The sequence below is a fragment of the Vulpes vulpes genome, chromosome 1, assembly GCF_048418805.1.
Source record: "Vulpes vulpes isolate BD-2025 chromosome 1, VulVul3, whole genome shotgun sequence".
Lineage (NCBI taxonomy): Eukaryota > Metazoa > Chordata > Mammalia > Carnivora > Canidae > Vulpes > Vulpes vulpes.
The window spans coordinates 177,724,171-177,737,099 of NC_132780.1; the positions used below are offsets into that span (position 1 = coordinate 177,724,171).

At 35.8% G+C, this 12,929-nt stretch overlaps 1 protein-coding gene and 1 pseudogene across 2 annotated transcripts in view; one reads left to right on the forward strand and one right to left on the reverse strand.

The window, feature by feature from the left end:
- The window catches only part of CASP8AP2 (caspase 8 associated protein 2), a 35,761-nt gene that overhangs the window by 8,461 nt on the left and 14,371 nt on the right, over positions 1-12,929 (forward strand). For both annotated transcript variants that reach the window (XM_072737346.1, XM_026002879.2), the window contains exons 2-6: positions 1,929-2,011; positions 5,101-5,169; positions 8,471-8,571; positions 9,357-9,431; positions 10,611-10,726. In XM_072737346.1, the coding sequence (XP_072593447.1) occupies positions 1,957-2,011; positions 5,101-5,169; positions 8,471-8,571; positions 9,357-9,431; positions 10,611-10,726 (416 nt within the window). In that variant the 5' untranslated portion in view covers positions 1,929-1,956. The remainder of the gene's footprint in view (positions 1-1,928; positions 2,012-5,100; positions 5,170-8,470; positions 8,572-9,356; positions 9,432-10,610; positions 10,727-12,929) is intronic.
- Positions 11,621-11,700, reverse strand: LOC112923206 (U4 spliceosomal RNA; annotated as a pseudogene).

Below are 12,929 nucleotides of genomic sequence, written 5' to 3' on the forward strand. Positions count from 1 at the left end.
TCAATTTTTTTAGACACTTCTTTACTTCTGTGCACTAGAAGATGCTTCACTTTAATCTTGTATATTTTCTGTTCCTCTCTTAAAATCAGCCACTTTTCCCAGGAGTCTTGGTCCATTTTAGTGGAGAATAGTATTAGAAGCCAAAATGTGGATACCAGGTGTGCTTACTGTCATCGAGGTGTTGTTTTTTAGGCCCTCCCAGCTGGTAGAGCAAGGAAATATATGTGTATGTACTAATGCATGTATATACACATAACTGCAAATATTTCTATATGTAATCAGTATCTGTATTAAATTAAATAGGAGTTCTTACTGATGATTTCAACTCTAATCCATTGCTACAGGGGTCATTCTAGCTTGTTCTCTTGTTTTTCTGTAACCTCCCACTTAAGTAGTGGAAAATATGGTTCTTATCATCTATCATCCATTTATGTGAATTATTCATTTCCAGTATACATATAAAATAGTATAAGCCCCTAGGAAGCAAAGTATTAACTGGAGGACAGTACTTATGCTAATTGCCTTTTTAATGTTAAACCATTCTTGCCTTTTAAAGATAAAGCTCACTTGTTTGTAGTGTGTTTTTATTTTTAAAGATTTTGTTTACTTATTTATTTGAGGTATCTAGTGAGCCAGGCAAAGGGCAAAGGGAAGGGGAGGGAGAATCTTAAGCAGACTCCATGCTGAGCACAGACTGTGATGTGGGGCTTGATCTCACAACCCTGAAATCATGACCTGAGCTGAAATCAAGAGTCAGATGCCGACTGAGGCACCCCTTGTTTTTGTTTTTTGCTTAATCTTGCTGGATGCATTCAGTAAATTTTAAAAAAAGATTTATTTGAGAGAGTTGAGCGAGAGCATGAGCTGGTGTGTGTGGGGCAGGAGCAGAGGGAGAGGGAGGGAGAATCTCAAGCAGACTCCACACTGAGTGGGAAGCCTGATGTGGTGTTCGATGTCATGACCATGAGATAATGACCTGAGCTGAAACCAAGAGTCAGATGCTTAACCGACTGTGCCCCAGGTGCCCCTGACTAATTTTTTTAAAAATTTTATTTATTTATTTATTCATGAGAGACACACACACAGAGAGAGAGAGGCACAGACACAGGCAGAGGGAGAAACAGGCTCCATTCCATGCAGGGAGCCCGACATGGGACTCGATCCCGGGTCTCCAGGACCACACCCGGGACTCAAGGTGGTGCTAAGCCACTGAGCCACCCGGGCTGCCCCCCTGACTAATTTTTTAAGGCTGTTTTTATGCTTATAAAAAAAGATTGGCCTATAGTTTTCATGTCTTGTAATTTTCCAATTTTGTCCTATTTTTGCGCACTTTTGATGTCTACACTGTACTAACTTTATGAAATTGTCTCTTAAGACTTTTTCTCCCTTTCTGCTGTCTGGTATATATTATGTTTTATCTGTTCTTTGAAAGTATGGTAGAGTTCACTGTTTGTGTTTGGTAGTTTCTTTGTGAATAGATTAACTACTGTATCAAATTATCTAATCATCTTAAGTATGTCCATGTTTTCTATTTCTTCTTGAGTCAATTCTGGCCAGTTACATTTTTCTTTTTCTCTTTCTCTTTCTTTTTCTTTTTTTTTTTTTAAGATTTTATTTATTTATTCATGAGAGAAACAGAGAAAGAGAGAGGCAGAGACACAGGCAAAGGGAGAAGGAGGCTCCATGCAGGGAGCCCGACACGGGACTTGATTCCAGGTCTCCAGGATCACCCCCTGGGCGGAAGGCGGCGCTAAACCGCTGAGCCACTGGGGCTGCCCAAAGCACTTTTTTTTGAAGTGATTGTAGAGAGTGAATTTATTCATTGTGTCCAGATTTGGAAGTTGCTTTTTAACTTAAAGCTAGGTTTATTCTCTGAATTGTGAAGTTGATTTTAACAGTGGAAAATCTTTATATATTTAATACTTTAGATGGCGACTGTCAAAAGGAAATAGGATCATGGCAGCAGATGATGACAATGGTGATGGAACAAGTTTATTTGATGTATTTCCTGGTAAGAGCTTATTTTAACTGTCTTTCTAAATTTCTTTAATTACAAAATAATTTATTCTCATTGAAAACACTGTCATCAACTTTCTTCTCACACATAAATGAATTAATACAACAGAGTGCCTGGCAAATAGGAAATGTTTAGTAAATGTGAACTTACTTTTTTTCTTTTTTTAAAGATTTTATTTATTTATTTGACAGAGAGCAAGAGAGCACAAGCTGGAGGAATGGCAGAGGGAGAGGGAGAAACAGGCTCCCTATTGAGCAGGGACCCTGATGCTGGGCTCGATCCTGGGATCCTGGGATCATGACCTGAGCTGAAGGCAGACACTTAACCCACTGAGCCACCCAGGCACCCCTAAATGTGAACTTTCTTATAATTGTATGCTTTCAGGGCTTTTAAATTTAATGAAATTAACAACTTTGCCAAAGTAAGTGGTAATGATATTGTCATATCCAAAGAAATACAAAATTGGTATTTGTTACTTGTAAGTTGCATACATCTTGTAAGTTATATACATCATGTATATACTTCTTAGTGTATTTCATAAGAAAAAGTTAGATTTTTAAAAATACAACAACAGCATAATTATCAATTTCAGTAAATTTAACATTGATAAAATACTTTTATTTAATCTGCTGTTTTTATTCCTATTTTATCAGCCCCAAATTATTCTTTATTATTGTGATTGGATTTTAATCTATCATTTTAATACTTTTAGTTTTTCTTATCACTTTTTTCTTTCTTTCTGATTTTCTTGCTTTCAAATGTTGAATGTATTTTAAAATTCTATTCTAATTTATATATTAGCTTTTTGGGGATATACCTCTTTGCATTATTTTTCAGTGGTTGCTCGAGGGATTTATTATACTTCTTTAACATTTTGTAGTCTACATCCTACTTTCCTACCTTTTCATCTAAGATGTAGAATCTTGTATGTATAGTTGTATTTAACTCATCCATCCTTTTTTGTTAAAGATGTCATAAACCTCATGATACAAAGCTTGTAATATTTACTTTAAACCATTCTATGTGTCTTTTAAAAATTAAGAGGAATTAAAAGAAATTAAAAATTAGTCTTTTATATTTACTCATTTATCATTTCTAGTCCTTTTAATATCCTGTAGTATCCTTCTAGAATCATTTCCTCCCCATTCTCTCTTTTCTTCTGGGATCCCAGATATATAGTATGTGAGAACTTTTGATGTTATCCTATAGGGCACTAAGACTTTTTTGGTTGTTTGTTTATTTGTTTGATTTTGTTTTAAATCTTTTGCTCTTTGGTCTTCAGATAGGGTAATTTATATTGATCTGTCTACTGTCAAGCACATTCAGTGGATTTTTTTGAATTAGAAATTGTAGTTTTCAGTTTTAGAATTTTCATTCTTTTTGTTTTTTTAAGCTTATATTATTTTTTTCTAGTAATCTCTGTACTCAGTGTGGGGCTCGAACTCATGACCCTGAGGTCAAGAGTTGTGCACTTCTCCAACTGTGCCAGCCAGGTACACCACATTCTTTGTTTTAATGGTTTCTGTTTCTTTGCCAAGATTTCCTATGCAGTAATTTTGGATTGCATTCTGGACACTGAATTCTCATGTTTTAGAGACATTGGATTATGCTAGAATTGTTCTTTTTTTTTTTTTTTTTTAAGATTTTATTTATTTATTCATGAGAAACAGAGAGAGAGAGAGAGAGAGAGAGAGAGGGAGGGAGGCAGAGACACAGACACAGACATAGGCAGAGGGAGAAGCAGGCTCCATGCAGGGAGCCTGACATGGGACTTGATCCCCGGGTCCCCAGGATACACCGCTCTACCCCCCCGTCCCTGCCCCGGGCCGAAGGCGGTGCTAAACCACTGAGCCACCCGGGGTGCCCTGCTAGAATTGTTCTGAAGAGTGTTGTTTTTACTTGTAGCAAGGATTTAACTTGGCTGAACTTAGACTTCTCTCCTACCTATGGTGGATTGCAGCTGAAAACTCTGTTCAGATGCTTAACTAGCTGGACATTTTAGAGTTCTAACCTTTGCTTAATGTATTTTGGGGGTCACTTGGAGATTTGGGTACAATTTGGGGAATACCCTCTCTGGCTCTCTGGATTTTCTTTCTTAGTTTCTAGTTCCTGTTTTCACTCCCAAATTTTTTCTCTCATTCTTTATTATGATTAGAGGCTTCTTTTTTCTTTTTCTTTTTCTTTTTCTTTTTCTTTTTCTTTTTCTTTTTCTTTTTCTTTTTCTTTTTCTTTTTCTTTTTCTTTTTCTTTTCTTCTCCCTTCTTTCTTAAGATTTTAGTTATTTATTCATGAGAGACACAGAAAGAGAGGCAGAGACACAGGCAGAGGGAGAAGCAGGCTTCCTGCAGGGAGCCCGATGAGGGACTCGATCCCAGGAATCCAAGATCACTCCCTGAGCCAAAGGCAGATGCCCAGCCACTGAGCCACCCAGGTGTCCCGACTGGAGGTTTCCATATGAGTTTTCTTTGTCTATTGTGGCTTCTGTTAGGGCCAATCCTATAAAAATTTGTAATAAAAGGGGATAGGGAACACATGTAAGACTGTTTGCTTTTTCAGGTGTTGTCTTCCTTCAGTTTTTGACTGCTTTGGGGTGCTTTTTAGTTTTTTAGATCACCTTTTTTTTCCTCCTTCAAATTGAGGTAAAATTTACATATAAGTTTCTGTTAGTTTCAGGTGTAGGACATAATGATTAAATATTTATATATAATGGGAACTAATCACCACAATAATAGTCTAGTGATAGAGCATTTGGACTATATGTAATAGTTTGCTTGGAGTTTATGGTCAGCAAGAGGATTGATCTAATAGAACTACTCTATTATTGGAATTGGAGTTGTCTGAAAAGTTTGTTTTTGAAGGTGAATTTTTAAGCCTAAATCTTATGTACTGAGTCATAAATCTGTGTACTGAGATCTTTCTGTTGATAAGGATGTATAAAAACTTATAAACAATTGTCTTTTTTGGTATAAACAATTGTCTTTTTTGGTGTAAGACTAATAAAGTCTCTATTTTCCTTCAGAGTAGGAATAGAAAAATTTTATTAAGTGCATAAAGTCAGTTTTAACTATTTGATTTTCTTGCAGCTTCTCCTCTTAAAAATAATGACGAAGGTTCTTTGGACATATATGCTGGGTTGGACAGTGCTGTTTCTGGTATGTAAATTCTAGTATATGTGCTGCCGAAGCAAGCACTGGTATGTAAATTCTAAAATAAATAGTTTAATATTCTTTGATCAGTCTGTTGGCAGTATTTATCTTGTTGTTACCAATTCTTGGAGTAATGCATCGTTCCTCAACAATTTGGCCATTCTTTGAAAGGATTTTCTTTTTTTTTTTTTTTAATAATAAATTTATTTTTTATTGGTGTTCAATTTGCCAACATACAGAATAACACCCAGTGCTCATCCCGTCAAGTGCCCCCCTCAGTGCCCGTCACCCATTCACCCCCACCCCCCGCCCTCCTCCCCTTCCACCACCCCTAGTTTGTTTCCCAGAGTTAGGAGTCTGAAAGGATTTTCTTGACCAAAGTTTGATCAGTAGAACAAATTAGCACTTAGGTTTGCTATTCATCTAGGTCTCAGATTTAAATGGACCTTGAGCAAATACATTTTGTACCATTGAAACACAGCTGGTGGTGATATATGTACATACATTATTAATACTGTCACTGTTTACATGATATTAGAACTTTTGAAAAGGGTAGTTGCTATAAATGTTTTCAAACGTATCAGTTAGAGTGGGCTATACAGAGAGACTAATGACCTATTCAAATTAGAAACCTTTTCCACATAAAGGTTCCATAATTAAATCTCTCAAAACTTTGAGCAAATATGATCCTTATATCTGATTTGTTGGCACAAGCATTTTAGGTAAATTGGTTTTCCAACCAGTCAGTATAGATTTGGATGAAATGCAGGAGATAGAGAAATGTAGAGCCCTTTGTGTTGAAGTAAACACATCAAAAAACTTACTCGCGTATATTTTCTTTTTTTCCCAGCTTTATTGAGATATAGTCGATATATAACATTGTATAAGTTTAAAATATATAAGTATGGATTATATACATTTATGTGTTGGAAAATGTTACCACTTTATCCTTAGCTAACACCTCCATCAATCATGTCACATAATTACCATCTCTTTTCTGTGGTGAGAACATTTAAGATCTCTTCTCTTAGCAACTTTTAAGTATGTAATACAGTATGATTGACTATAATCACTATGCTATATTTTAGATTCCCAGAACTTATTCATCTTAAAGCTGAAAGTTTATACTCTTTGATCAACATCTCATCCTCCCTGACCTCCCACCCCAGCCCCTGGTAACCACCATTCTAGTCTGTGTTTCTATGTATTTGGCATTTTTAGAGTTCACATAAAATTTGATATCATACAATATTTGTCTTTCTCTGACTTATTTCATTTAGCATAATGTTCTCAAAGTCCACCCATGTTGTTGCAAATGGCAGGATATTCTTCTTTCTCATGGCTAAATAATATCCAGTTGCATATATGTATATTTTGTGTCACTTTTAACCATCCATCTGTTAATGAACACTTAAGCTCTTTCCATATCATGGCTATAGTGAATAATGCTGCAGTGAACATGGTTGTGCAATCTCTTTGAGATACTGTTTTTGTATTCTTTAAATAAATACCAAGAGGTGGGATTGCTGATCATAACATAGTTCTATTTTTAAGCTTTTGAGGAACCTCCACAATGCTTTCCATAGTAGCTGCACCAGTTTACATTCCCGCCAACCATGCACAAGTGTTTCATTTTTTCCACCGCTTTGCCAACACTTGTTATCTCATGGTTGTTGTTCTTGTTTTTTTTAAGAGAAGGTCTCTGTGATAACAGCAACCTTTACTGAATGTTTACTTGCTAAGTGTGGCAGGTGCTTTTTATTTTTTATTTATTCATTTATTTTGTTGAAGTATAGTTGATGTATAGCATTATATTAGTTTTAAGTGTACAGCATAGTGATTTGACAATTCTATACTTTATGTAGTGGTCGTCATGCTAAGTGTAGTTACCATTTGTCACCAACAAAGTCATTATCGTATTATTGACTATATTCCCTCTGCTGTACCTTTTTATCTCTTGTCTTTTTGATAGTCATTCTAACAGGTAAAAGGCAATATCTCATTTTGATTTTGACTTGCATTTCCCTGGTAATTAGTCATGTGGAGCACCTTTTCACGTTGTCAGCCATTTGTATGTCTTTGAAAAAATGTCTCTTCAGTTTCTCTGCCCATTTTTCCATCAGATTTCTTTTATTTATTTCTTGCTCTTGAGTGGTATGAGTTCCTTTTTTTTTAAGGTTTTATTTATTTATTCATGAGAGACACAGAGAGAGAAAGGAAGAGACACAGGCAGAGGGAGAAGCAGGCTCCATGCAGGGAGCCCGTTGTGGGACTCGATCCTGGGACTCTGGGATCATGCCCTGGGCTGAAGGCAGGTGCTAGACCGCTCAACTACCCAGGCGTCCCTGGTGATATGAGTTCTTCATATAGTTTGGATACTAACCCCATGTTAGATATATACTTTCCAAATATTTTCTCCCATTCTGTGAGTCGCCTTTTCATTTTGTTGGTGGCCTCCTTTGTTGTGCTGAAGCTTATTTTTATTAATTAATTAGGTTTTTTTGTTTTTTTTTTGTTTTTTGTTTTTTTTTTAGAAAAAGAATGGCAGAGGGAGAGAGAGAGTCTTAAGCAGGCCCCCTGCCCAGTGTGGAGCCCAACATGGAGCCCAACGTGGGACTTGATCTCATGACCCTGAGATCATGACCTAACCCAAAATCAAGTGTTGGATGATTGACTGACTGAGCCACCTAGGCGCCCTGTGTTCTGAAGCTTTTAATTTGATGTCGTTCTACTTGTTTAGTGTTGCTTTTATTTCCCTTGCTTTTTTTGTTGGATCCAGAAGTCTTTGCCTGGACTGATGTCTAGGAGCTTACCCTTATATTTTTTTCCCTGAGAGTTTATGGTTTTGGGTCTCACATTTAAGTCTTTTAAATCCATTTTGAGTTGATTTTTGTGTTTGGAGTTAAGTTGGGGTCCAGTTTTCCCAGCACCATTTATTGAAAGAGCTTATCCATTCCCTATTGTATACTGTTGGCTCCTCTGTCATAAATTAATCGACCACATATATTTCTGGGGTCTGTATTCTGTTTCATTGATATGTGTCTGTTTTTATGCCAATAGTAATCAAAACTGATTTGATTTTTGATTACTATAGTTTTGTATTATAGTTTGAAATTAGGAAATGTGATGCCTCCAGCTTTGGTCTTCTTTTTCAAGGTAGCTTTGTCTAATTGCTATCTTTGGTGGTTTCTTAAGAATTTTAGGATTGTTGTTTCTATTTTTGTAAAAAAAAGACATTGGAATTTTGATAGGATTGAATCAGAAAGTATATATTTTAATTTAAGAGCTTTTTGTTTATTTGTTTTAGACAATACTTCCAAATCGTGTATACCATCCCGAAATTGTTTGGATTTATATGAGGAAATCCTGACTGAAGAAGGAACTGCAAAGGAAGCAACATACAATGATGTACGGTTTGCCATAATTAAGGACAATTATTTTACCTTTTGTGACTTCTGAGGTTCATCCATTAGCTTACTATTAAACATTCTGTTTAAGAAATAGCTCGTAGTCTAAAAGAATATTTAAGTCAGTTTCTGCCTTCAGATCTGCTTTAAAAAAATCTTTTCTGAATGCTTGTCTAAATTTATTTTATTTTTTATTTTTTATTTTTTTATTTTATTTTAATTTTTTTAAAGATTTTATTTATTTACTCATAGAGACAGAGAGAGAGGCAGAGACACAGGCAGAGGGAGAAGCAGGCCCCATGCAGAGAGCCTGACGTGGGACTCAATCCAGGGTCTCCAGGATCGTGCCCTGGGCTGCAGGCGGCGCTAAACCGCTGCGCCACCAGGGCTACCCCTGCTTGTCTAAATTTAGTTACAATTTGACTTGATTAAATTTGTGTCTGAGTATATAAAACCTCAACAGGCAATCAGTATGATAAAACATTTTATCTTTTCATGATTTGTACTAAGTTATAAAATGTCTCAAGACTTAATTCAGACAAATTTCTTTCTACCTTATTTGAATTTTAAGATCTGGAGATTAAATGTGAAACTAAACAAAATAAGTTTTTGGTTGGGACAATTTTTAAAAACTAGTAATTTTACTAAATATCTTTTAGTAGAAATAGACCTTGTCTACCCTTCATAGTGGGTCGATTTTCTAAATTTTAAAATATTTTAAAATGTCATTTAGGCTAAGAAAGTAATTTAGAACAATGCTTAAGTTAATTTTTTTATATCTTACAGTTGCAAGTAGAATATGGTAAATGTCAACTGCAAATGAAAGAGCTGATGAAAAAGTTTAAGGAAATACAAACACAGGTAGGATTATAATGAACATTTTTGCCTTTTTAAAATTTCTCCTCCAGTTAATGGAAGGGAAACATTATGAGGCCCTGGGGCCTTTTGCCTTAGTTTTAAATCAAAATGTAATAAATTGTTTTTGTTAGAAATTAATTTTTTTTTTTTTTTAATTTTTATTTATTTACGATAGTCACAGAGAGATAGAGAGAGAGGCAGAGACACAGGCAGAGGGAGAAGCAGGCTCCATGCACCGGGAGCCCGACGTGGGATTCGATCCCGGGTCTCCAGGATCGCGCCCTGGGCCAAAGGCAGGCGCCAAACCGCTGCGCCACCCAGGGATCCCTTTGTTAGAAATTAAGATGCTAAAGTGTTAGTGGTTTATTTTTTATTTTATTTTATTTTTTAGTGTTAGTGGTTTAAAAGGAAACTCTCATTCGTGTTACATGAAACATGCATTATTTCCTGTGTCCAGGAAATTGATAGCGGAAAGTGGATTGATTTGTTAAATGACATTGACATAAAGATCTGTTAGACTAGTTAACAGTTAAATAATAGAAAATTAGTGAAGGTGATATCAGGTGGTTTAAAAGAGAATGGTTTGAGGAGCAAAGATTTAGAATGGCTGTTGGGGGAAAATGGTTATGTCACAATTTTTGCAAGAATGACTCTTTTTGTGAGCATACTGTAGAATACAGGAAGGTCATGTCTTGTTCTGATTTTTTTCTTTTTGGTAGTGTTGTTTCTCTTCATTTCCATTTCCCCTAAAGAACAAGTTAATCCTAATAAATTCATTCTTTGTTTATCTGAGAATTAGTACATTGTTGCAAATTAAACATTAGTTGTTAAATATAATAAAGTTTGTCTTTATTTTCAATTTTCAAGATAATGACCCAAGCAAAACTTTTTTCTTGTCTTTTTACTGAACATTATATTGCCTATTCATTTTGATCCCTGTTTTAAGTAGTTTCACTTGAACTGGCCTTTCTCTGGTGCCAGTCATCTTTGAATCTCTGCTGCATAATGAGCATAATCATACTTCTCATAGGATTTTTTTGAGAATTACACAGGGAAAAAAATGTGATGCCTGGCATGTAGTTAGAGCATTCAGTAATCATTAGCTGTATTTTATATGTAGAAGTTTAATAATCCTGTGGACATATTTATATATGTACTTTAAATATATTTTATGCTGTTTAGAATTTCAGCTTAAAAAATGAAAACCAGTCTCTTAAGAAGAATATTTCAGCACTTATCAAAACTGCTAGAGTGGAAATAAATCGCAAGGATGAAGAAATAAGTAATCTTCACCAAAGGTACAGTTGAAGAGTGTGGATCTGTTTATAAATCACATGGGTATTGATATGTGGAATATAGTAAACTTTTGGTGGAAAGATAGGAAAATCATGCATTTTATGAAGAATTTAAGGTTTTACTGTAAGTGACTAATATTCTTTTTCTCTTTAAAATTTTGGTTGGGTGCAGTATTCTCCAGAGAATTTCATCTCCTTCCCTTCCACAGTCAGACCTTCAAAGACCTTCTCAACTTGCTGTCTTCATTTTCCTTTTCTACTCACTCTAGACTCCATTTTATGCTGATTTCTACCTGTTGGTATACTGAACCAGCTGTCATTTTGGTCAGTGGTGACTGTTGTTACATCCATCAGTTTTGAGTTCTAATTTTAACTTGCCCTCACACACTATTTGACATAATTGACCTTCTTTTCTTGAAATAATCTCTCACATTGGCTTTCATGATTCTTCGTTTTCTTCCTAACTTCAATTTTATTCTTTCATACTTGGCTAGATTGGAATTCTTCAAAGCTGAAACCTGTGTTTTTTCCTTTCTCTATCAGTATTTTCGTATGAAGTCATCTCATTCATAGATCAATTCTATTTATAACTACTTCACATCTCTATAGAATATTCAAAATTACCTCATCCAAAATGGAATTTATGATCAAACCTCTTCCATGTTTCCTAGGTCAGTGGATTCCCCCTCATTAATTTAGCTGGTGCAGGCCAGAGACCTAGGGGTAGAATGACCATGTAATTTATTGCCCACACCAGGACTCTTTTAAGAGTAGAAGTGGGTGCTACTAATAATTGCATGAGATTACTTGGCAAACTGGGACATATAGTCTCCATGCGTAGAAGTCATCATGGGCACTTACCTCTTTAATCACCCCTCAGATCTAAATTCATTATCATGTCCTGTTGATTTTTCAATTAGCAATAATCGTGCCTCTGATAAACCTCATTGACTACGATACTGCCACTGCGCAAAGCTTGTCCTATTGATTTTTATGTCTCTATAATCACTCAAATTACTCATTTCTCTCCATTTCTACCATCGTTGTTACTACCAACTTTTATCAGGCAGCATTGTTTCCACTGGTCTCTCTACATCCATTCTTGCTCTTTCTAGCCTCTGATTTATCTGTTCTTAGTATGAAAGCCACAGACAGGATACCTTTTGTTTTTTTCATTTTTAAAATTTTATTTTATTTTCTTTTTTAGGGAAGGAGAAAGGGAGAGGGAGGATTGAAGGGGAGGGGTGGGGGGGGGAGAGAGAGAGAGAGAGAGAGAGAACCTTCAGTAGGTCCCCTGCTGAGTGTGGAGCCCTCCATGAGGCTCAATCTCACAACTTTGAGATCATGACCTGCGCTGAAATTAGAAGTCAGATGCTTAACTGACTAAGCCACTCAGGAGCCCCCAGATGGACACTTTTTAAAGTACAAGTCTGGACATCTTGCTATCATAGAATTACCCCACTCTTCACAATATTGTCCTAAACTGCTTTTCAGGTCTTGCCTTCAGTGTTTACCTTTGTCCTGGGTGTCATAGCTCTGGTATGTCTCTGGCATTCTTTTGGTTCCTTGGATGTACCATGAGCTCTGCCTTGCATGGACTGTTTCCATTCCCTGGAAGGCTCCTCCGTCTGCTAAAAATCACTTCATTCTCAGGTCTCAGGATAAACTTCCTTTTCACAGGGGTATTAGTTTGTTATCCCTCAGTAGGTCTGATTTTTTTTTTTGTAGCTTCATGTACATTTTGAGTTTTTAAAATTGTTAATGGGATTACTTGTTTAGTATCTTTCTTATCTCCATATTATCTCTTGTGTTACAAGCTCTGTGGACTAGAACTATCTTTTAGTATCTATCTTTTCACTAAACTGTAAGCTTCATGGAACAAGGACCATGTCTTTGTATCTTTAACATTTTTATCAGGCACTTGGCTCAGAGCTTGGCACATGGCAGATAGTCAATAAATGTTTGACAGGTGAGAGAAGATAATCTTATATGGGGACTATACGGCATCATAAGGCACTTTAGGCCTGTTGAAAATGAAGATGGCTATCTGTTTACTAACCTAAATCCCATCAGTGCAACTAGTATAAGATTACTTCCTGAAATATTGGGGAAATTTTATACATTTTATACAAATTTGAATCTTTTATAGGAGGGATGTGATACTTGAACAGGGTGGAAAGAGAAAAAATATTTAAATTCAAAAAAT